The sequence below is a fragment of the Vipera ursinii genome, assembly GCF_947247035.1.
Source record: "Vipera ursinii genome assembly, chromosome: Z".
In the NCBI taxonomy this organism is placed as follows: Eukaryota; Metazoa; Chordata; class Lepidosauria; order Squamata; family Viperidae; genus Vipera; species Vipera ursinii.
Genome location: NC_139517.1, coordinates 39376350 through 39401587, shown reverse-complemented (window position 1 = coordinate 39401587; position 25238 = coordinate 39376350). Strand labels below are relative to the sequence as shown.

Here is a 25238-nt window from a genome sequence, read left to right as displayed (position 1 = left end):
TTAAAGATCAAATTAATTTCGCTGTTTCTACATAAAGGTACATTCATATCCACAATATATGGGTAGGTCACCCACCTTGCTGGCATCTGGTGATGACTTCTTAGAGGCAGGGCTGGTGGCACCTTTCTTATTTATTCCCAGCATTTTTTCCTCTCCCAAAACCCTCTGTTGTTCTTCTTCAGGCAGGCTCTAAAAGATAATGGCATTAAAAAAAGGGTTATAGAGGTATTTGTCATTTTCTCTGCCTAGCAAATATGACAACCATTTCAGTATCAACAGAAATCTCTATATCTGCCTATTCGTTTTCTTCTGAGAGGAATAGCTTCCCAAGAAGATACTACCCTAGTAATACAGGTGGTCCTTGTTCAGTGACTGCCTCAGTCAGCAACCATTCAATTAGGGCAATGATAAAAAAAATACCTTTGTGACCAATGTCTGCATTTGCAGGTCTATAAGGCAAAGAAAAGCTGAAGTAAGATTGTAAAGCCCAGCTCTGATTTTACTTAGCAACCACTTTGCTTAATGAGTGAGTTGCCAGCTCCAGCTATGGTCACTAAACAAGAACTACTTGTACAACATCTACATAGTAATAATATTTTACCTGTTCTCCCCTGCCTTTTAGTTAGAAAGCTCCTCTAAAAATCACTGAAAAACCTATAAAATATGCTGAAGAGACAGAAAGCATGAATGCAATCTTGTGTATACTACTCACAATCTTTTTCAGGATGTTTTATATGACCTGAGGTTCCAACATATAGAAATTTGTCCAAAATTTCTTCTCAAGAAATCCAGTGTGATCCACCCAAATCATACAGATTGGCATGTGACATGTGGAGATTGCTAGACTGCATTTTGAAATACAAGCTCAAATATTTTGAAGAAATAAGAGTGGCATGAACGCAACTGCAAATTAACAACTCATTTCTCCTTGCTAAAGAAGGAAAATTCTGTTTTGGCCAGAGATTTGAGCTCTGTCATTATGGCCCTTGTCAAGGATTGTTTTTTTTAACTATGTCTAATTTCGTGGGCTCCAAACATCGAAGAGACAATAGGTTCCAGACAATAAAGAAGCATTCATAGCTATTTACCCACTCACTATTACCCCATCCTTCCACACTTCTACTACTCCTGCTGCCATTTCAACTACTACCCCTTATCAATCCTCCTACTCCAGGTGAGTACTGCTACTAAACAATTATCTGCTTCAGATTGCTTCACTTCCAGCCATAAACACCTGTCTTTCAGAACAGCTTTTATAGCCAATGATGGGGAGAGGACTTAAAGAAACAGGATGACAGCAACATAGGTGCTGATCATTTTCTGGGCAGCTTGCTGTCTCAAAGTCCCATAACAATTAAAAACAACTTAACTCTGAGGAGTTCAAGAAAACAGTGGATTATTCTCCCATCCTATGCCAAATTGAAATCAGTGAATAGTTGTAGTGATTATGATCCAACCAATGTCAAGCTTTTTCTAAGTTTAATTCATTTAATTGGAGATAGTCGAACATGTGTATTGGTGTGCTGTGGGTCATACTCACCTCCAGGAAACGCAAAAGCTCAATTTCATAATCTTTCTTTTTCTACAAGGAAAATATCAAGAAGATAAAATTAGTTTTTTGGGTATGCCATATGGTCCCCATCTCCTTTTCCTATCTCCATCCCTGAGTTCTCTCTCTAAACAAATTGATTCTCTTGATTCTCACAAATTTGTAAGATATTTGTTTCTAGAAATTTTAATGAATTACTGGATTTGGGACCAAATATTTAACTGGCATAAAATAATAGCTCTGAGACACTTGAAGAATGAAAGTCCTCAGTAAACAGAATTTTCCCTACTGCTTTCTGATTTCACAGGTAAAAGTTGACAGTATCATAAATAATTTAATATACAGGAAGGAAGAATTCACTCATTTTAAAAAGTCTGCCAAACAAGATGAAATGGGGCACTACAATTATAATTTTTTTAAGTCAAGGTCAGACAACATGATGTCCTCCAGGTATTCTAGACATGTATTTCCATTTACTGATCTAGCATAGCTAATTACGAAGTATTCTGTGAACTGTAGTGCTAAGCATTTTTTGGATACGTCACCATCCTATTTTAACATGTATACGATGGTAAGTGTACACAAGGTGGTGACTATTGCCAAGACTTTCTTTAAATTATGAAGTTTTATTTATTTATTTTTTATTTTAATTCCATTTATATCCCGCCCTTCTCCGAAGACTCAGGGCGGCTTACAAGCTTAGCAGTAGCCTTCATTCTATGTATATGCCTGCTTATTAGGGCTTTCACACACACCCCAAGCGGCATTATTATTATTAAGATAAAGAGCTTCGTCTTTACTCTAACCCTCAAGTATTTAATTGATGCTTTATTTGTATCAAATATGTATGGATGAATTTTAAGCATAAGAATTGTAAGAATCAAAGAGAGTCTGGGAAAGCAACTAAGAAACAGAAACATTACAAAGGTAGGGGCTATTATACCTATTAGTCTTTCCTAATTGAATTAAATCTTGTAGCAAAAGAGCATCCAACGCTTGTTCTCAAGAGCACTACTGATATATGCCTGGTTGGTTACTGGAAGTCGACCTTCACTCCAAATGTGATCCTGGAAGGGTGCAATGATCTGACTGATATCCACCGGATTTCAACTTTCTTCTCAGCTATTCCATCCCCAAATCAGCCAATTATGAATATTTATGTTTAATAATGGGCACTTGAAATAGGGTTAAGATTCTATTAGCAACAAGTTACCCATCAGCCTTCATACTCCATAAATTAATTGAGAAGTAGCTTGGGTGATACCCACAGCTTGCAAACATGAGGACCTTGAAATTCACATGGAGACTGCTTTGTCTAAATGTTTTGTAATTTTCAAATCCTACATGACAAGTAATGAACCTTGTCCAGCCAGAAATGTTTGATAGAATTAAGACAGAGGATTGCCCCAAGACCACAGAATGGTTTTTAAGGGCACACCTACCAGCTTTCATTTTCCTGTCATAATCAGACTACCAATTGTACTTTCACTTGTGAATTACCAGTCTTTTCTGCAGGTCTGTCTTGGGAAGCAAAAATATTGTAATAATTTTCTGGTGTCTGGGAGATTTCTTTATTGGCAGACTTAATGAATTCTTTGAAAGATGGTCCAATCACTTCTAGAGAATTCTACTCAAACTGTACATAGTAACTCATTAAACATCAAGGGGAGAGGTACAAAGTGTGATGGTTATATACCCAAGGTTTTAATCTTGTTGCTCTCTCTCTCTCACACACACAGTTTCTCTCATATATATATATATGTATATATATATCAGCAGTTTTATGTGTTGTGTATATGTGTGTGTATATATGTGTGTGTGTGCGTATATATGCTTTCTTATTTTTTGAAGAAAATGTGTGTATCATAGGTGTCTATATGTTTATCAGAGGTAATGCTCCTGCTTTTTAAAATTTATTTCTGAGAAAGGCAGGGTTCATCTATACTTAAGGAATGAAGCTAAATGAAATTACTGAACTAAGAGAGCAAAGAGAAGGATGCCTGATGACAATTAAAAAGTAATACTGTCAACTCTACAATGAATCTGGCTGCAGCCATTTTGCTTGTTTTAGGTTGCCACAAAGATGGGAGGGGGTGCGGAGGAATTTTGCTAGTCTAAACAATTTAATGTCCCATGGGAACCAAGGTCATTTTTGCCAGATGGACTGGGAGGGGGAGCTTGCATTACTGTTACTACAACTAGGTAATAATGATGAGAAAAGTGAGGTTTTGATCACTGCATCTACACCCACCAGCCGAGAGAGAGACAAAGACAAGGACAGAGAGATAGAGCCTCAGCTATAATACATTCAACGTATTGTTCTAATTTTAATTTTACAAGTATAGCAGAAACACAGAAGCTCATAGGTAATAGTCCTGAGATGTGCTTCAGCTTATTATCAAATCAAGTTATGAACAGCCTGCTTGGATGATCAAGTCATCCTTTGTGACTTTTGCCTTCCTGGGAATTTAAAATGGGCTATCACCACTGCAATTATTAGTATCAAATTCAAAGAGGATGTTATGGATCTAGTGCAGGGGTGTCAAACTGCTGGCCCACCCTACTGCCGGCAATGGAAAAAAAGTCATGACACATCACGTGATGTTGCAAGTTTGATAACCCTGGTCTAATGGATGGATGGAGATTCTGAAGGCACAGGAAAGAATCTAATCTTATTTTTGTTAAAACAATTCCTTGCTTCAGCTGTTCTATATCAGTCCTTTTCCTTCCCATTATCATAAATTGACTACTATTTGAGGTTTCAGTGTGCTCAGGTTTAAACAAGGAACTACACTCAAATCTATGTCAATTAAAAAAGGCCAAAATGAAGTCTAAGATAATCGTAATTGATATTGGATGATTAAAGCCAAATAGGTATTAGCTGAAATAAACACATTCTGATAAATATATAGTATATTAAAATGGCTAAATTAAGAAACTGACTTCCGTTTGTACTCTTATTTAATTCAATGGTGAATAAGGGTAAAGTACCCAGTTTTTATGAAGAACCAGAGATGGTTTTATTATGGAGAAAACTGGATTGCACTCTCATTCTATACTAGAAGGCAGACTCAGAAAGCTAGTAGCATGTTTGTGGTCCTCAGAATCTCTTAGTCTGTGTACAGGCAAAATTTCCAGTCTTTTTCTGGAAGAAAATTTTGGGAGAAAAACAATCCTGCTCTGCCTGCTTTTGGGTGCAGTCCTCAACATGTTAAGCACATCTGATGTAGCTGAAATAGCACATTCCTATATTACAGACAAGATGAAACTTGCAGTGACTAACATGACTGTTCAGGAACTAAGTAACCTGCATCAGCACAGCTTCTTCCACGGGATGAGTGCAGTGAGATGTATTTGAATTTTAGTTTATTTCCCTTTGCTTTGAGAACTCATGCAAACTTAATTTTCCATATTAATGAGTTCACAATGGTCTCAGATTTGAGATTTCTCTTATCTGGAATATTAAGAATTACATTCTGGGGCATCTCATAAAAATGGCTGTCCTTTCATAAAATGGCTGCCATGAGGCACAAAAGGGCATGAAAGAGCTAAACAAGTGGAGTGGATTCACACAGATTTTTAGCATCACCAGGCCCTGCCACATATTGTTTACCTGACTTTTTTGTGGAGACTAGAGACTTTCTTTGAAATCAGGAAGAAAATTACATTGGGGTTAGCATGTTTTACAGGATGTTTGTTTCACTTCTGTTATTTTTAATTAAAAGCAAATTAATCTAGTATGGCAGGGGACTGATAGGCACCTAAAGGCATGCCTGTTAACATCACATTAGCCAAGGAATTGGTGAGTCACTAGCTCAACTAACTGTTGAGATTTCACACATCTTATTTATTTATAATGCATGTAGTAGCATTCAGTTTATTTGCACACTGAATAATGGACTAGATTTCCAAAACAGTGAACATGTCTATCATATTGCATTTCCGAATGTGGATAAATATAATTCTCTATCAATAATGGGATAGCCAGCTGACCCAGAAATCAGGAAGTGGATTTATTTTTTTCCCCAGAAAACATTTTTAATACTTGCTCCTCCAGCCCTGCTTACCTGATCACATTTTCTGTGGTAGGCATCCTTTTCCTTTTGGGAAAGAAGTTTCCACTGCTGACTGCAGAGCACCATCCGTTCTGTGCTTGGGACATCTTTCATGTTTGCCATCAGCTCAGCACAGTAAAGAGAGTAACTATTTCTAAAATAATAAGTTTATTTATGTAGTACTGTCCCTCTGAATTACTACTAGGTACATTCTATACCAACCAATAGCAATCAAATGCCTGTGACAATAATTCTGTGATAACTCTTGGAGATAGTACAAATTTTCAGTTTGGATGGGGATTCTCATCAATAATTTAAAATAGAGGCCCATAACTTGTGGGGCATTCAGACCCCCACAAAAGGCTTGAGTACCCCACCAAAGAGATATCAGCAAATTAATCAAACAAGAGAACTGTTAAAAATCCAAAGCACATTGCATATTTTTAAGTACATTACTTTTTTAATTCTATTTTTTCCTAATCCAACTTCTTAACACTAGAGTTTCTAATATGCCACCCATTTAACACATTTGTTCTAAACAGGACATGTGACTTAGGCCTTAGGGGACAACTTATGGCTCTTCAGCTGTTCTTCTGTGTTCTTCTCGGAACCTCTGACAATAAATGAAGAAAATGGGTAATGTGATTTTGAGGTAAAAAACATAAAAAATGTTAATATAAGCCTTAATATTGACAACTTCCAAAAACTCCAAGACAAGACTTCAAAATCCCACAAACAGTTTGAGGATGGCAAATTTATTCAAACAGAACCTCACCTGAGAATAAAAGCAGTAGGAGATGCTGGATGGCCTTAAGTAATCCTTCAGTTAGACCAGTGTTTTTCAACCTCAGCAACTTGGAGATGTGTGGAGTTTCAACTCCCGGAATTCTCAACCAGTGCCTCAATAGTTTGAGAGTAACAGCATCTCCTGCTATATATTCCCCATCCTACAACACTACAAGTGACAGTAAACTGTCTTCCGTTTAAATAAGGAAGGGGCTATAGATGAAATCTCCATTGATTATGAGAAACAATGGGAAGGGAAACAATTTAGAGAAAATAAACATGGGCGCAAATAAATTCTTGGAGCTTTTAGCCTTCTTCTATCTGCTCTGTAGTGAGGATAAGTATTTTCTCCCCCTTAATGAAGGAAAGAAGTATCAGAATGCCAGCAGGGGAGGGGGTGTGTGTATGAAAAATCTGCAAAATGTTTGGCACAATGTTGTAATGCAAGCCTTGCCTCTTGTGTAAAAGGCAGGGTTTGAATCACAACGTGACCACCAATTCACAAGTTTTTACTTCCTTGCAGATGCCAATGACCACAATATTAGACCTCTGTTGGCAACTGAGGGAAAAATGAGGAGCCATGTTCTCTTCGAGAAGGTAACTGATATTCAGACACTTTACCAGATGCTACCTGCAGAGGTCAGGCTTTGAAAAGTTCTCTCACTGCACTCTTACCAGCTGAAATGGCCTTTTATCTTTTTACAAGCTTTTATCTTTACTGGTTATGCCTTGTGCCCAATATTATCTTATTTTTCTAAACTATGGTTTTGTGGTCAGGTTTTACACATTCTCATTTGATTGCAAGCCACTTACTGTTATTGTTTAAACTAAAACAAAGTTCAACTCAAAGGAATTCTAGGTTCATATCATTTAAACCTGTTCCAAATTATTGCTAGTCTAAGGATATTATGATTTTAATTGTTGTTGACTTCCGTATGCTATGAGATTTTTCTACTCTAGCTATAGCACACAATTACTACTACTACACTGAACCATAACATAATTGGACAGGCACAAATCATTGAATCACAAAACGCATGGTCATTAAATTAAGATAGCAGTTAGCGTATTAAGTGACCTAGTTAAATGTGTTGAATGAACAGAGCTACTATGTGACGTGCTGGAGCAAGGGTTCCTTTTGTCACATCAAATGGATGTAAAAGAGGATCTCCATATTTCACCCGTTCTAGGAAATATATGCGAAAATACTTCAGAAAGGGGAAAAGCCTTCCCATTTATGACTATCCCAACTTACGGAGGGGGTTTGGTGGGTCGCCCATCAAACTTGTCCTTCAACTGCCTCTCTGCTTTTGTTAGGGTGGATCGTGGTGGTGCCCCCTCCTCAATGTTCATCTCTGGATGCTTCTGTATGTAATCCCGCATCATTTCCTGGAAACAACAAACGCAGAGGATGGTTAACACAATACAGCGACAAAGCTTTGGGGGTAAGCCCTTCCTAGGCTCTAGGGTGATGAGGTGGGCAGAAGAGAACCCAGTACTTGACCCTGACCAATTTCAACTCTGGATGGATGAAGCAAGAGAGGGCGTTGCTTTGCAACTACCTTCCAGCTTAGTAAAAGGGAGTGGCACCCACAAATCGGCTCTCGGAGCGTGGCTGGGTTTGGACAGCCGCGACAAGGCCGGGCTGAGCATAGGGGGGAGAAGATGGAGGGGAACGGTTGTGTGTTCCCTACCTCATACTCCTTCCGCTGCTCCAGAGCCTTATGAATCCATTTCAGCCTTTTTTTGTCCGAGAGCTGAGACCATTGCTTGCCCAACGCTTCCTTCACCTCCTTCGTGGTGGCCTGAAAAACCCAGGTGGGGAGGGGGAAATAAAAAAAGTAGATACAAAGGGGAGGGAACACTGCTCACCCTGGTGGTACAGCAGTGAATTACACTAAACTTTGGGAAAGATTAATTCTCATTGTGGTTGGTTTTTTTTAAGTATCTTTTTCTTGATCCTGCAAGGAAGCAAAATATAACTTGCTGCTTATGCAGATAATCCGACAGGAGAATTCTGAAGAATTTTTCTTTTGGGGTTTAAATACATATAAAGAGGCTTCAGTCCCATGTAGGCCATTTGTAAGGGTCTCGTGTCTTTTTTCCCTTTCTATCCTTCTCTTTCTCACCAAAAACTCAGAAGATTTAAACCTCTGGTTCCAGTGACTGACCCAGATTGGATCCTGCAACATTATCCTGGGACATGTATATTTGCTTTCATTCATAAAAGAAACTGGAAACTAATATAAACAGCAAACAAATATTACAAACAAACACTAAGAGCAGCATATCACACTTAATGTTTATGATGTTTCTACACACTTCCAAGGGTGTCCCTTCCACGCTTCTGACAAAAAATGGGAATTAGTGACCCACAGGGCTTTTTGTATTGATCCCTCTTTGGCCTCATTCTATTTACCATTCTAACAGAATTGGAAGGGACTTTGGAAGTCTTTTAGTCCAGCCCTCTGCTCCGGCAGGAAACCCCATAACATTTCAGACAAGTGATTGACCAATCTCTTCTTAAAAACATCCAGCGATGGAGACCCACAACCTCTGGAGGGAATCCTTTACAAATCTAACACTTTAGAAACCATTTGTATGTGTGACCCTCAACATCTTACGGCCATGAGTTCCATGAATTAACTATTCACTGCCCGAAAATGATTTGTCTATCCTATATATTTTGCTTATCATCTGTTTCAGAAGTAAATCAAAAGCCAGCTATGCTCCAAAAGGGCACTTAGGACTACTTGAATGAATAACATAAAATTTCCCCCTGTACTGAGCTATTTGAGGAAGAAATATCTGAACGTTCAATGGCAGATGGAATTGAAAGAAACTGCCAATTTCTAGATAAACCATTTGTCTTCACTGCCCCAATTTTTGCTTTTATGATGTTGAAAGCCACTCCGAGTCGTCTGATAGTGAGATGGGCAGCATATAAATTTAATAAACATTTTTCAAGATTATATTTCCTCAATTTTTGTTTAACTTTCATAGCTGTTTCTTGGAGCTTTGGCAGACCTCAGAATCAATTTTACATATTCAGCAGAGTCAAAAGACAAAGCTTTTCCTGAGTGTAACATCTCCAGATGTAGATGGGGGAAGTGCTTTTATCCGAATGCTTCCATTTATTTAAAAAAGTAGGAGCCCTCCATAGATAAAGAAAACAGTACGAACAAACATGAGGCTGAACACTTTCTTCCGACAGATTATGGGTCATATGGCAAAATGAAGTTTTCCGATAAGAAGAAAATGTTCATGTGTGTTATTAGAATTCCAAATGTTATAACCCAGGAAGGCTTTTACTTTCTACTTGAATGTAACCCATACCCCAGAGCCTCAGCTGATCAAAAATTAAGAGACTACAGCTTTATACCTAATTTTCCCTTGTTCTACTTTCAGAAACAGCCTTCTCTCTCCCTCTGTTTCCACTGCTTTCCCTGTGCTGTCTTTATTCGTGCCTCCCATGCCACCTTCACCTCAAACTTATAAAGGCAGAGCTACTTACATCGGGTCGGACTTTCAGGTAGATCTTCTTCTCATGAGTATACCAGAGCTGTTGGGGGGTCTTGGGTTTTTCTGGGATATCAGATTTCTTGGCATTCTGAATGAGGTCAGGGTGGTCTTCCCTTCACAGAACAGGGATGGTAACAGGGGATGGAAAATGTAAGGCATCACCATACGGGAATTAACAAAACACACTTTCATATAAACCTCTCTAAGGCCCTACATACCAGTCCCCACTCTTGAATGCCAAGAAATCCCCAGACTGCAGGCTGAATCTGACCGTAGAATTTTATTCTCTCTCCATAAAAAAACATTCCCTCACAATCCTCCAAACTTCAAACATGGGCGAAGAGGGGTCTTATGACATAACACCATTTGTCCTCGGTGCAATTTCATGCAATTTCATTTTAGGTATGGCTTTCTAATACCTAAGAGCAAGACAGGGGACATGGCAAAACAAACAAACAACAAACAAACCAGTGTGAGCGCAAAGGCTCTACCCACTACCTACCCAGACATTCTTGGAGAATGAAGATACACGAGTTTCTGAGTTGAATAAAAACATTTCAAGCACACACACACACACACACACACACACACACACACACCTACTGGCTGGCAATGAATGCCAGCAATAAAAGAGAGGAGGAAGATAAATAACTGGATAAGCAAAATGACCAAGAGCAATCAACCAAGCAGCTGTTATGCTAGATAATGGGACAAATTTCCTACACAATCCCTTATCAAGAAACATTCTGTAGATACAAATGCTCCGTACATCCATTGTTTTTGTTTGGTCCCCCCCCCAGAAACCAAAAATTTAATTACGTGCTACACAGCAGGAAAGGCAGTTCTCTTCAAATTTGGGGAGGGTGATGGTGATTGTGTACTGTAGAAAATCTGGCTGGTCTACATTATCCTTTCTCAATTTTTTTTCTCCTGATTTTGTGGTCTACAACTTCTCTAAGTGCGTATTGATCACTTACTTATTATGTGTCTGGAAATGGAAGTTATTTCTAGTGTATCATCTTGGGATTCAACATATCTCAAGCTGGGAGCAGCTGCCTAGGTAGATCTTTTGATTTAATTCAACATTTGCTTAGATGAGTGCTTGAAATGTCTACCCAGAAAATTCTACCTGCCTTACAAATATAGTTTTACAGACTTTGTTATTCTATCAGTGGTTTAAAAAAGGAAAGTGTGTCACTATGCTATAGAACATATAGTTTTGAAGCCAAGGAACCTTCTAGAAATACTTATTCTTTCTATTCTCTCCTCACCATCTTCTAATCAAAGCAGCTTTCATAGTAAAGTTCAGAAAAACGTCTACTAAATGTGTGCAACTGAAATCTACAGCTGAGGAGCCTTAAAGTGCTAATGGATACAAGCAAGACATTGTTGCTTAAGATCTCTTACCTAAATCTTGCCAGATTCCGCTCAAAATCTTGTTTCTCTCGTTGGAAATCCTGAATATACTTCATCTAAAAAACAGGGAGAAGAGGAAAAATACTCCACAGCTGCTATTTATATATGAGGTAGCTAGTTGTCACACGCAAGCTCTCTCATTAGGGACAGAACTGTCTTGAGCTGTGGTGTGCAGTGGTTATAATGCAGTATCGCAGGCTAATTCTGCCAACTGCTAGCAGTTCGATCCTGATTGGCTAAAGGTTGACTCAGCCTTCCATCCTTCCGAAGTCGGTAAAATGAGAACCTAGATTGCTGGGGGAGGAATATACTGACTCTGTAAACCACTTAGAGAAGGCTGCAAAGCACTGTGAAGTAATATATAAATCTACATATATATATATATGTAGTCTAAGTTCTATTGCTATTATACTGAATATCTACGTCCCCTAGATATTTTCTGAAATTGCAGGTACATGGTGTGTGTGTGTGTGTGTGTGTACGTGTACAAAATGCCCATCAAATCTTCCACAGGGCTTTCTTTATCTCTGGAATGGCATGAGAAATTCAATTTCTTGGCATGCAAAACTGTTCCAAGTAAGTTGGTCCTAAAAAAAGGTCAACTGGATAGAGAAATTGAGCAGAGTCTACCACAAACATCCCTACTGTGCTATCATACTTTCTCTCTGAACTCCAGAAAGGACAAAGACCTTAGGCTCTTCAATGCTTGAAAACTGACAAAAACCAACAGAGAAGCTGGCAAACCAACCATTTCCTGATTCTATCCAGGCAGGTCACTCCAAAATGCTAAAGTGGTGTAGCATCTTGGACTCTTCTTAGCTCAGAGCTAAGAACTGTACAAATGTTAAATGCTCCTCTATTCAGAAATCTTTGCCTCCAGCCAACAAGGCTCATAACGGTTAGTTTGGGCACACTTGTATATACCAGAATGTCATCTTGCTTCCAGTTTAGTTATGCTGAGATTCAGATAAAGGAGGCTTACATTCACAAAGGTGAAGAGTTTACTGCTTCAGCACTAACACTGTGCTGACCCCACTTGTATCTTCTGTTGGTTTCTGAATTTATGATGTAAAGAGCGCTCTGTGTTTTTACCATTTAAAAAGAGGGATGCAGTAATTATAGGTCTGGAATTCCATGCACCCTATTTTTAGACATCTCCAGAGTAATAGGGCCAAAAATATACTTTGAATTTTTGTTCCTAAGGGCAGGGGTCCCCAAAGTCCAGGGAGTGTCCTGATACCAGGCCATGGCCTGTTGGAAAGCAGCAGGGCTGCACAAGGAGCAGGTGAGCGCGCAAGCCGCCACGGCATGGAACCATCTCCTTTCCCCCCTGCCACCACCTGCAGAGCTAGAAAGCTTGGGAATCACTGCTTTAGGGTTTCTTTTTTATACATGGGTAATTCTATCTTAGCAGCTGCCCCATGTTATGACAGATCTGCAGAGTTCTGATGGCCACAGCCACCTATGTGGTTATGTGATTGCACTGTGGGCATTTGGCAACCAGCTGGCATTTACAGCCCTTTACAGTGTCCTGTGGGCCGACATAACTTTTAGCGGGTTTTGCCAATTTCCAGCAAAAAATGCCCATAGGATAAAATGGATTTAACTGCAGTGTTCACTTAATGAGTGCTGCATTTGCTTAATGACCACGGCAAAAAAGGTCATAAAATTAGGTGCACTCTTGTAGTGACCCGATTAATGACTGCCATAACTTACAAATGTAATACTGGGCTCAATTACAGTCTAAGTCAGGGACAACCTGTGTAGGGGGATATTAATAGACAAAAGAGGCTTCTTGAAAATGCTTAAGACAACTATTTCACACTTGAAACTGTCACTCAGAAAAAAATAAGCAGTATACCAGCTGATAGTTGAAATGTGGATCTCAACGTGTTATACAAAGTTGAAGTTATTCACTGAATGTCAAGTGGTGCCAATTCATCAGGCAAGTAGTCAAATTCCTTTAGTTATCCACTTTGACAGAAAGGCATATGAGCATGCCTTTCACAAGGGAAGCATGCAGTTTAAGCTCAAGATCCTAACAATTGAGGTTATTGCTAAATAACAGTCTAAAGAACTGTTTTATAAAAATCATTTTGTGGTTCATTATTTCTGTTTTACAAAGGTAGCACATTCAGAGCACTTGAGAAAGGGAATATTCTTTTTTGCAGAAGGTGCACAATACATCATTTGTAGGTACTAATTTCACCAAGAAAAAAAATTGAGTTTCTTTCTTTCTCTCATTCTCTTCCTTGCATAGAGTTTTTCTAGAAGCACCAGTAAAAAAAGTGGCTTGATGTTGGTAGGCAAAACTGCTTACGGAATTATGCCATTCCTGATACCCCTCATCACATTCTCAGTATGCACTGCTCACCTTTTTCTTTTCGGGAAGTTCCTTATATTTTTTTGAAAGAATCTTGGTTAAGTCCAGGTTGCTCATCTCTGGATGTAGCTTAGCATATTTTGCTCGCTTTTCCATGAAGAAACGGAAATATGGAGTCAAAGGTTTTTTTGGGAAGTCAGGATGCTTCTGAATAGGGGCAGGAAGTAAGTAAAGAAAAAATATTTTTGAGATGATCTTTTTCCACAAAAAAATGGAAAAATTAGAGTTTTACTTAATCTTCTTACTCTGTTTTGTTTATAACATTTGTTTGTTGTACTAAGTATCTGGAATAAGGTGGTAGCATATTTAAGTGTCACATGTAGTTAAATTCAACTATGAAACTCCATTAATCTTACTAAATTTCAGCTTAACATATCTGATGAGACATAAAAAGTCGAGCTACATCTTAAGATACATCTACAGAATTAAAATGATTGTCTGCTTTGTCATTGTTGTTCTACTTGTTCCTATGCTGAAACAGATTAAGTTTGTAAGGAAGGCCAGCATAGAAGCCTATCAGTCTTCCCAACCATGCATCTAGAACTATAACCCCCAGAATTCCCAATCACTTTCCAACACATCAGGAAAACATCAGATGAGGAAAGCCCACTATACATTATCTCCCACAACTTGTACCTTACCTTCAATTCCTAATTATTATTGTCACATATTACTATTACTTATACTATACCCATGTTTTCTCTCCTTTCATTCAAGAATTCAGGTTGATTATATAGAGTTCTATTTTCCTACCACAAGAACCTAATGAGGTAACTTAGAAAGAGAGTGACTGGCCCAAAATCTCCATGTAAAGCATGTGGCATCTCCAATGTAGGAAGACCAATACGTTAGCAATATTAGATTAAATGAACAAATCATCCAGGCATAAAATAGTTACTATATTCAAAATGCAGTACTATAAACCTAAAGGCATGACTAGAATCTTGAGTTTAACTTTTATCATTAGCAGCAGTGTAACAAATTGGAAAAGTTTTTTTATTAAAGTGTTCTGCATTTTATTCACAAATCATACATATTGATAGAGGAGTATTTATAGTTCAGGTTGAACTTGGTTCTCTGAGCTTGGTGGTTTTCTTGTAGACGTTTCATCCACAAGCTAGGTAACATCAGCAGTCTGACTGATGTTACCTAGTTTGGTAATGAAACATCTGCAAGAAAACCAAGTTCAAAGAGCACCAAGGATCCCGCATATAAAATATTTCATTAGAGCACATCACTGGACATATCGTGACAATTTTTTTTGCCTTTGCAGAGTCGGGGTGGGTGTGGCCTGCATGTGATGCATCCGGCTGCCAGTTTGATACCCTGCTTTAGAAGCTTCAAGCTGCAGTGAACGTTGTACCAATTAGGGGGCTATTTTAATACTTGTTAATAACCATGCTACTAGTTAATCTCTTTTAAAAAATGGAATGGAGAACTAGTTTTCCATAAACCTTCCACAAAAATAAAGAAACCTGCAAGCCCTCTGGATGATACTGAAGTACAATCTTTTTAATCTTTACAGTTGAGGAAATCATCCTGGCTAGGACAGTTTGTGATTTCCAAGAACTGCTGGTTCCTCACACTTGTGATAAACCTGACTTTATATTGCTACTTCAGAGATGTTGCAGTTTACAGGAAATTTAACATAGCCTTTGTTCCAATTGTTCACATATATTTGCACATCAATACCTATTCAACATCTGATTGCATCTTTTGATAAGCTTTGTCTGTTAGGCCAAATGAAGACACTCCTATTTTAGAAGGCTTTATTTCATACTGAACCAAGCAAAGGGGGAAGGGGCTAAGTTAAAATCTTTTTACTTTGCTTACAGCGGAATGTAATACACCTTAATTTGTCTTATCTTTCCTACCACTGGGGTTTTTTTTTAACTAAATATCACAAAACATCATATCCCTACAAAGTATATTACATTAGTTTGGTATAATAATTGCTGCCAAGGGGGCCATTGATAGATTATAATTCTACACATGGACCCAAACTGCCTCCAAAGATTGGGTTTTAAAATTCTGCGTTATCTGCTTTGTCATTAAGAAGAAACAGGTCTTCCAAATTTGATTGATATTTTTGTTTTTTCCAATTAAGGATTCTTCCTACTGACTACTTTTGTTAATTATTGGTCACTAGTATAGTTGCTGTTAAGATTATATGTATTAAAGTTTGTTTTTTAAAAAAAGATAACAATATGTACATCTTTTTAAAGTACTTTTTTCTACCTTTCCTTTTTATGGCTGTGTTATTAAGTTCTTGTTTTTTTTAAAGAATCTCTTAGCTTTCTTTCTGTAGTTATCAGGAGTCAGGGTATTTTATTTTACTTGCCACACCCACTCTACTATTAAAAAAATGCAGGAAAATATAAGAGATGTTTTAAATAATCCAAGTTTTACAAGATAAATTATTTGTTAAGTTCAGTCCTTCAAGGCAATGTCCCACCTTTATGGGCAGAAAAAGGAAACAGCATCACAAAAAGAAAATAAAAACACTACGCTTATTTTGAGCTTTAGCTCGTCACCTGGAAAAAGAACAGCTCTCAGCTGAATAGCAAATACGTATTTTCTTCTGAATACTGTACTTTTTAATTAAATAATACAGCTTTTTAATGTTTGATATACAAGGCTGTAACAAGGTTGTTTGGTACACAGTGCTGTAAAAATCCAGTTGCAAGCTAGCGGAGCCCATGATATATGCAAAACACTACAGGTGCAGCTGTCTGGATTTTTTAGCTCATTTCCAGAATTTATTTTCAGAAATTATCAAAACTTTTCAACCACAACATGGTTTGCTATATGTAAGAATGACTTAGAAAGAGGGCACATGTATATGTGAGAGATCTTTCAAATGATGCATCACTTAAAAACATAGCTACTCTTCTAAAACAGCCAGCCCTTGCACTAGTCCTTGCAATATCCCCAAGGTCACATGATCATAATTTACATGCTTGGCAATTAATATGCATTTATGATGGATGCAGTGTCCTTGGGAGCTGGGATCATCATTCTCAATCTTTCCAGCCATCTTTCAACAGCAAAGCTTTGCTTAATGACTGTGATTCATTCAACAATTGGGATTGATTTGCTTAAAAACCTGGCCAAAAAGGTTGTAAAACTGGGTGCAGCTTACTTAACATTCTCTTTGCTTAGCAACAGAAATTCTTGACCAAATTGAGGTCGTATGTCAAGGACTTCTTGTTCAGATTAAAATATTTTTTTCCTGGTCCAGAAAACTAATTGCAACCTTTCAACTTGTACAAATCACAGGAAATCCCCCCCTTTTTTTTGCTTTTCTGTAATATAACATAGAATGAAGGCATATTTCCCTATCCAGATTTCATCCGACAATTATCTGTAAACTCTTCAGTTAGACAGTGCAATAATGTTTGCAAAGACCCACACAAGAAACAGTATGAGCAGGGTAGGGTAGTGAGGTTACTCAAGTTTATCTTGTCCTCAGGGAAACCCATCATGATGTTTATTAATTCTGCAGAAATCAATATTCTGGATTTAGAACCAAGAATGGAAGCCAAAACGTCTTCAGCAGAATGTTGAGCAATTCAGCTGTATTCCAAATGGAGGTGGCAGAAATACCTTCTCTTCATTGTCCGCTGGTTAGAAAAATGGATTATGCAGAGACACAAGCTGTAATTTGCCATGCAAATTGTTATGAGGAAGAGGAAAGATCTCACCACTTTTAATGTGCATAATGGGGCAAGACTAACATCATCTGATTGTGGATAAAATGTCAGGTCCATGAAATGGTTTTTTCTATGATTAGAGAATGGCCACTCTGATTCTCAATCACTTTTAATAATTAAGATGATTATCATAATTGTAATAATTCTTTCTTGGCACACAATTTGGGATGAGTTGTTTTCAATGTTTTCACACCCTAAGAGTAAAGTCTATTAAGGATATATTTGTTTCTATCTTTAATTCAGAAATAAATGGAACCCTTTCCCTGCGCCATGATGTTTACTTAACAAACTATATATATTCAAAAATTGTACATGCTAGTGGTGTGTGATCTGGAATCACAATGTGACCCACCTGAATGAACATGTGATTCTCAATATTCCGATCATCCATTTTTACCAATACTGTACAATGATTAATTTATTATTTAATACTTACATTTTAATCAATACAAAATAACGACCATGTTGATTAATGGTATTTAGAATTATGCACACACTTAGGACCTTTCTAAATTTTCTCCCATTCTCCTGAATTGAATTGAAACGATCAATAGCTTTTAGCAAAACTTTCACTTGAAACACAAACATGCACACGCACAGTTGGGGAACATCCAATGCAGTAGTTAAGGTGTTTGATGAAGACCCATGAGGCCTAGAAAGTTCAATAGGTAACTCTAGATCAGTTACTATCCATCAGCCCAAACTGCCACACAGAACCGTGGTGGTGAAAGGAATGTCACATCAACTCACCTTGAGTCTTTGGAGGGAAAGGAAGGTAGAAATCCAACAAGGAAATAAACGCTGCTGAGAAAATTATGGGTAAATTCCCCAAATGGGATATGTTACCAATTATGGCTTCCTATAACTCATTACTAAACTAAGGGATAACCAGAAAATAAAATGGAAGCACACCTGAGTCTTAAGAAATACTGGTGTTGTAGATCACAATTTTGTGCCATTTGGAGAAAGGCAATAATCGAGCAGCTGACTTGATTCAAAAGAAAGTTCTTTTGTTGATTATGTCCTCCTTGAAGGCAACACCTACCTTCAGTTTTTTGCCTTTGTATGGGTTTTTCACATGTTCTTCAGCATCCATTATCAATTCTGTCAAGGTCCGGAACTTTCTCACCTGCAGGAATAAATATTAAATAGTTGCAGTGAAGTTGGAAGAGAAAGAGAACAGTGTTGTGATAATTTTGAAAGCTGCCAATTTAAACTGATATATCAAAATAAATTATGTATTTGATGTATGATTTAATTGACAAGTATGCACTTCATTTTGTGAACCTATTTGTGCAGGTTTAAGCAGAAACTAGTAATAGTAGAAAGATTATTGTCCTGCCAATGGGAGAATTATTTCTTTTGTTTTTCTGAACTGAAATTTCTTCCTGCCTTTCATTTTCAAAAAAGGACATTAGTTGAGATTATCAAAACACTAATATTTACCATGAACATTTGTCATGCAGGCAATTGAACAATAGATGAGCCATAATAATTACACTGGGAATTTGGAGAGACTAATAACCAATGTTCTGTGCTGCAGCTATCATGTTAATTAAATCAATGCAAACTTTCCCAAAGGGATGTCCTCAATATGCATTGACAACCATAAAGCTGACTGCAAATTCTAAGAATGACAGTTGCAATGCATCTAAAAAAATTCAGTACAGTTAACTGGAAAAGGGAGAACTAAAATGTGTTTTAAACCATAATTCCTCATTCAAATGTGTAAATCCACATTTTTGAACAGTGAAACTAGGTTTAGCAATCGCCCTAACCATTCAGGGAAGATTAGGAGGGAGGGCATGCAAACTTGATGTATGGTTAATTTTTGCTGAGGCTTGTTCACATGGAATGTAATCAGGGGGAGTGGGACTGGGTGCTTCAAGATTTGATGAACTTCTGCAATCCCATCTAGCACCCCTGCTAACGATAAGGAGCTGTAGTTCCTCCACAATTTTCATAGCTTACTCAGCCCTGCTCTATATATCATGGTTCAACATGCAGTCAAATCTGGTCAGTAAACCACCTCTATAAAAATAGCAATGTACTTCTGTAGTTTGAAATTTAACAAGGCAATCCTCTGCCTGTCTATTCAAAGAGCAAGCCTCAGCCTCACCCCCAGGCAATTCAGTACAGAATTGTAGCCTGAATACACACACTATAGCAGTCAACAGCAATAAGACAGCCCACATAGAACAAATAGAAACAGAAGAATAGGGGGTGCCTTTTGGAGGAGAGAAAGAAAAGAAAAACTGTTTTAGTGACCTGAGAATATAAAAAATATTGAAAGAGCTCCCAAGACATAAATAGGGAAACCTCTATAGGCAAACAGCACTAAAAACTTTGCCATTTATTTATTTATATAATTTAATGGCTGCCCGTCTTACATGATAATTCTCACCATAAGACTGGAACTGTTACTGGATCAAATACTCAAATTAACGTATGCAGCATTATTTGCTAGGCAAGGTCAAAACTCATTATGTAGTAAAGCATCGTTTCAGGTCAGTCCTCTTTGAGCTCAGAAAGCAATTACCTCATTGGAGATCTCAATCCATTTCATCTTGCACATATCACCAGAGAAGTCTTTGAAGGCAACTTTATCCCAGTCCAAATGGGATTCCGTGGTTTTGAACTTGCTGCCGTCATTGGAGGGCAGGTTATTTTTCATGCACTCCAAGAGGGTCAGCATGTCTTCCTGGGTCCAACGGTCTGGAGGATAAGCAAAAAGGGAAAGAACATATTATACCTGAATTTTATATGTTTCTGAGGAGCTATTCCCAAATTAGTGAACTTCAAATGCCCTGGCATAGCAACTTAGTACCCCTCAAGGTCAACATGGACTTTGGAATTCTGGTAATTATAGTTCCACTATATTTCATATTTAAAAAGTTTTAAAAGAAACAGCTAGCAGTGTCTTTTTGATATTACAGGGAGCAAAGAAACATTGAGCCTGGCAATTATAGTTAATTCGTGATGATCATAACCAGACTTATTTTTACCACAGTTTGGAGGCAGTTGTTAAGTGAAGGCCACGGGCATTAAGTGAATCCATTATTCACTAGGGATGTTTTTTTCCCCTCAAAATCAGAAGTAAACACTAGTTTTTAGCAAAAACATTGTAAATCATTGTCACATGACTTGTGGGATATAGCAAATGGCCATAAATGCAGACTGGTTCAAGTGTCCAAAATGCAGTATCGTGAACCAGGGGTGGGACTGGGGGAACAACGGGCTGTTATTTTTAATCATACATTTTATATTTTCATCACATCACATTCAGATGATGTAGGAACTTTAGAATAACCAAACGGGTAGCTCCAACTGCACAATTTGTTGGTGGGCAGCCTTCAGATATATTCATGGTTAACCATCATCATGGTCACTGTTTTCTAAATGCAGACTAGAATGACCAGTGAGATTAAGTTGCTGTTGTAGGCAGCAGAACAGTGTTACGCCTTATTTGTGTGGTCAAAGAAAATATCTAAGGATCATACTTTTGCAAAGTTTTTCTTCCACATTTGTTATTTATTTGCAATAGCCGTTCAGCCTCATTTGAGATTATTTTTAATGACAGTAGCTAAAGATCTTTAAAAATCAATAAATAATATTTAAATATCAACAAGTAATTTTATTTAAAAATCAGTAAGTAAAGTTGAGTATTTCAAGAAGGGGCAACTGGGAACATGATTCTGCATAATTTTCTACTGCAGTGTTAGCTTTTCCAGGAGCATTCCTTCTCACCTTGATTTTTGGGGGCTGTCATTTCTAAATCGGTTGGACTATCTGCTTCTCCGTTCATCCTCCACTTCTCAGACCCAAGGGTGACACCTCTTGGGTCTCCCCTTTCCAGCTTCCTGTCTTCCCCCTTCACGGTGGCGTCAAATCAATTTTCACCCTGAAAAAGACAAACTGTAATAAGGATCTCTGTTTACCAAGCTACCTTCACAAAGAGGTACAAGAGCCATTTCTGTTAGTAACTCCTGGAAATTAATCCAAGAATTAAACAATTCTTGAACCTGGAACCTGTAAGCTACTCATAAATTCAAGAGCAAGTGGGAGCTGAAAGAGAAGACAGGTATCCACAATGTAGAGCTGAAAATTTTGTATAAAATTGTGGAAACTACAAATGGTCTAAGATCTCTACACGAATAGCTTAGAATTCTCTCTCAAGTATACTGTGATAAATACTTGGCCAATTCAAATTCAATAAATAAATAACATTCTAAAGGGAAAGGGAAATGGGGGCTTGGTGGGATCTGCTTTGCTGGTGGAAAAACCCGATGATTCAGGTGAGGAAAACTGCTTCAGATTCCATTTTTCAGGTGAGAAAAAAATTACTAAAACAGAAGTGGGGAAAAGTTGGCAGATTATAGTAAAGGAATCAAGGGGTGGTGGTGGAAATCAAGGAAACTGGCCAGCTAAACTAGTAAGTTATCTTGCATTAGGGAAGCTCAACCACAAAGATCACTGGCCAGTTGCCAAACCCACCTCACTGTTAAAATAAGGAAGAATAGAAAGATCTCTGGAGAAAGACACAGATTCCAGCCATAGGCGTAGAAGCAATAATAAAAGTAATAGAATTATTTCAGACAAGTAGCAATGAAAATCACAACTGAAATGACTTGAGAGCCTTGGTATCAAAGTCGAATTATTACGAGTGAGAGGTCAGCCCAGCATTAATGGAGGGAGAAGAACCTAGGGATCGGAGCGGATCTCTGGGCGAAAGAAATGAGAAAGCGCAGATTTTCTTGGACCAGCGAGCGGATATTCTTGGAAAGAGAATGCTGCACCCGGCCACAGGGTGGGCGGAGTAAAGGCGAATCGGGCGGGAGGAGTGGAGGAGGCAGGCCAGGCAAAGGGGAGGGATCTGCGGACCTCTCTTCTCTCCCTCCCCTTCCACCAGCTCTTCAGAGGCCGCACCACCGCCAGCCAATCTGCGTCGCCGCCTTCCTGCAGCAGCAGAAGCGCAGCTGCTGCTTGCTACCCTCCCCCTCTTCGCCTGTCTCCAGGCAGGCGGGAGAGCCGAGCCGAGCCGAGCCGACGGAGCTGGTGGTGCAGCTGCTTCTGCTTCGTCTCCTTCCCCCCGCCTCCTTCCTCTCCGCACGCCCTGCGGGCGCCACCGAAGGGGAAATCTAGCTGCCGCCGCCACCTCGCTTGCTTGATTTCGCTCCCACCCCAGTTTTTTTTTTCCAACCCCAGCTCGGGCTCCAGCCTCCTGGCCCCGTTCCTCCCCGCCTTGACTCTCGAAGACGAGAAAGTCAGTGTTTCGCTAGGATCTCGCCCCCGTCAGCTCTCGACAATGCCAGCGTTCCTCGCCAACCAACTTCAGTCGTCCTTCCAGGAAGGGGGAACATTGAGATCGCCGGATTCCAGGATTTTTTTCTCTCCTGCCGCAGGATTTCGCTGCCTTCTCCCTTGATTCGCTCTATTGGATTTCTACGGGATTTATACAAGATCTACACATACACACAACTGCGTTAACAGAGATCACCCTCCGGTTCCCCGCGGAATCCTCCCTTCGAAAATAATCTTAAGGAAATCAGCTCGTTTCCCAACTCCAGAATTTCCCTTCACTAGAAGATCCCTTTCTTATCCCAATAAATAAGACTCGCATCCCAGCCCAAGCCACGATCCGTAAAGAAGGCAGCCTTCGATACAGTAAATCGTTCCGTCCCCTTTCGGAGAGTCTAGCGGGGTAGGCGAGCTCCCGCATTGTTCCCCGTCGATCAGGCCACTAAAGAAAGAACTTCGGTCCCCCCCCCCAAAAAAAAACCCTGTACCAGAGCGCGAAGCAGAGGATTCCGCTTCGTCGGCCGGGAGCCAGGCGCCGAACAGTGCCCAGCGTGTTGCAGAGGAAAGGGGAGCAGCAAGCGAGTTCCGCGTCTGTCTTCTCTCCGTCGGTGTAACCTCGCCGAGGCGGTTAATAAGGATGAGACAAGCCCGCCTCGTTGTGGCGGCGGCAGTCGCGAGTGGGGAGGAGCAGGAGCCGGAGAGCCGCTGCAGCAGCAGCCCCATCGGAGCCGCTGGTGGAAGGGGGGCGGGGATGGTTGGCTGGCGGGAGGGAGAAATGAATGCCCGGCTGGGGGCGTCCAGGCAGAGCCGAGGGAGGGCAGCACGTCCTGGCTGCGGCAGCTACTGCCGCCGCCGCCTCCTCCTTTCCCTCTACCAGCGCCCAGACCCCCGGGGAGCGCCTCCCCCTGTGCGCCTAGGGCGCAGGGGAAGTCAGCGGGTCAAACCCCGTTAACCCGATTCTCCACACCCTACCGCAACGGGGGCCCCCCGAAAAAACTGCTCGAGAGCAGGGGAGGGACGCCAAGCATGTTCGCCTGCATGGAACCACCCTTCGGATGGTGGAGCGCGCTGGCTCCAACCGATCCGACGGTCGAAAAAGCCCATTTGGTGCCCGAGCTTGCCAAGACCGTCCAACGAGGGAGAAACGAGGGAAAGTAACAGGAATCCATCGCGGCAGATTCCGTAAAACTGAGGCGAAATGTTTTGCACGTAATTTATAAAGCCAGTGTGCTGCAATTGTGGGAAGGCGGGAAAAAACTCAAGACTCTTCTCTTCCCCCGCCGCATTTGGTTTCTTTCACGCTGCAGGCGAAGAGAGAAAAGCTTACACGATGACGGCTTGTTTCCACCGCTTCTTTCCCCTCACCTCTTACAGCGCCCTTTTGGTTCTAAAAGCAGCTCGGGCGGGAGCAGGAAAAGAGATCGGATCTCTGCGCCACAGCCTGCACCGCCTAGTTTTTCCATCTACCTCCGCCGCGACTCAACGGCGACTGGGACAGCCACCGCCTTCCGATCTCGCCCTTCTATGGTCGAATGCCGCGGCGCGGCCTATCTAGAAGGCGCCCGGAAGACAGGAAAGGGGCCCCGATTCGATTGCCTCTGCCAAGGCTCCGATCGGATTCCTTGGAGAAAATGCAACCCCAAATGCATTTGCAAATATTTATATATATTTAAAGTATTACATAGATACGATGACATTAATATACCCGAATTCTCTAAAATGTGCTTGGAAAAAAGGAATATTAAAATTCAATATGTTATTTTGTTCTTTTAATATATGCGACCCGAAAAATTCGATTGAACCTATTTTTTTTAACCTTACCGAGGAAATTGAGATGTTGGGCGGAAAAAGCAACGAGTGGTGGTGCCGCCGCCTGCCTCCCAGCCTGGCTGCGCTGCTTCACCGCCGGAGCCGAGGAGGTAACAAAAGCGCCTCCCTCCAGCCCCAGATGGTGGAGCACAACGTCGGGCTAATGGCGAGCTCCACACGCGGTCGTACTGCCGCAAAGCCAGCCCCGGCTATAGGCAGCGGCGCCTCGGTTCGTACCTTCTCCCCCCCCCCCCGCTCCCCCTGATCCGTCCTTGCCCACCCGCCCTTCTTTGCAACGGGGACTCCATCCTGGAGTCGATCTGAGGGGAGATTTTTAGTCCCCTACTACGTCTGCAACCTACCTGCAGATCAGAAGGACTTTGGAGAAAAGCTTCCCCCCTTTTCCCCCTTCTTTCCTGGGCTTGCTTTAGCTGGGAAGCGTTGGTTGAATGCACGCCAGCTCTGCAGCGCTGGCCCCGGGCGTGGACTCGCTCCAGTCCCCGCAGAGAGCTCGCACTTCCCCCGCCTCCATCTCCCTGCTTTTTTCTTCCAATCAGCCGGTCTCTTCGGCTCCCGGATCCTTAGGCAACCTCACAGCCCTTCTTCACAAGTCCCCATTTTTCCCATCTGCTCCCTAGGTGGGACTGGTAAAAAGGAAACATGTTTCCAGGGCTTCGGTCTCGCTTTCTCCGCTTGACCTCACCAGG

At 40.3% G+C, this 25238-nt stretch overlaps 1 protein-coding gene across 6 annotated transcripts in view; it reads right to left on the bottom strand.

The window, feature by feature from the left end:
* UBTF (upstream binding transcription factor) overlaps positions 1-25238 on the bottom strand; it is a 38752-nt gene extending 13514 nt beyond the window's left edge. For 2 of the 6 annotated variants that reach the window (XM_083377066.1, XM_083377067.1), the window contains exons 1-11: positions 24894-25237; positions 21172-21325; positions 19964-20139; positions 18470-18553; positions 13703-13858; positions 11320-11384; positions 9905-10025; positions 7646-7779; positions 5617-5758; positions 1541-1582; positions 76-189 (exon numbers count right to left, since the gene is read on the bottom strand). In XM_083377066.1, the coding sequence (XP_083233192.1) occupies positions 76-189; positions 1541-1582; positions 5617-5758; positions 7646-7779; positions 9905-10025; positions 11320-11384; positions 13703-13858; positions 18470-18553; positions 19964-20139; positions 21172-21229 (1092 nt within the window). In that variant the 5' untranslated portion in view covers positions 21230-21325; positions 24894-25237. Of the gene's footprint in view, positions 1-75; positions 190-1540; positions 1583-5616; positions 5759-7645; positions 7780-8084; positions 8196-9904; positions 10026-11319; positions 11385-13702; positions 13859-18465; positions 18554-19963; positions 20140-21171; positions 21326-23210; positions 23432-24893 lie in introns of those variants that run through there. The other 4 variants (XM_083377063.1, XM_083377065.1, XM_083377064.1 and 1 more) reach the window with 4 other exon arrangements.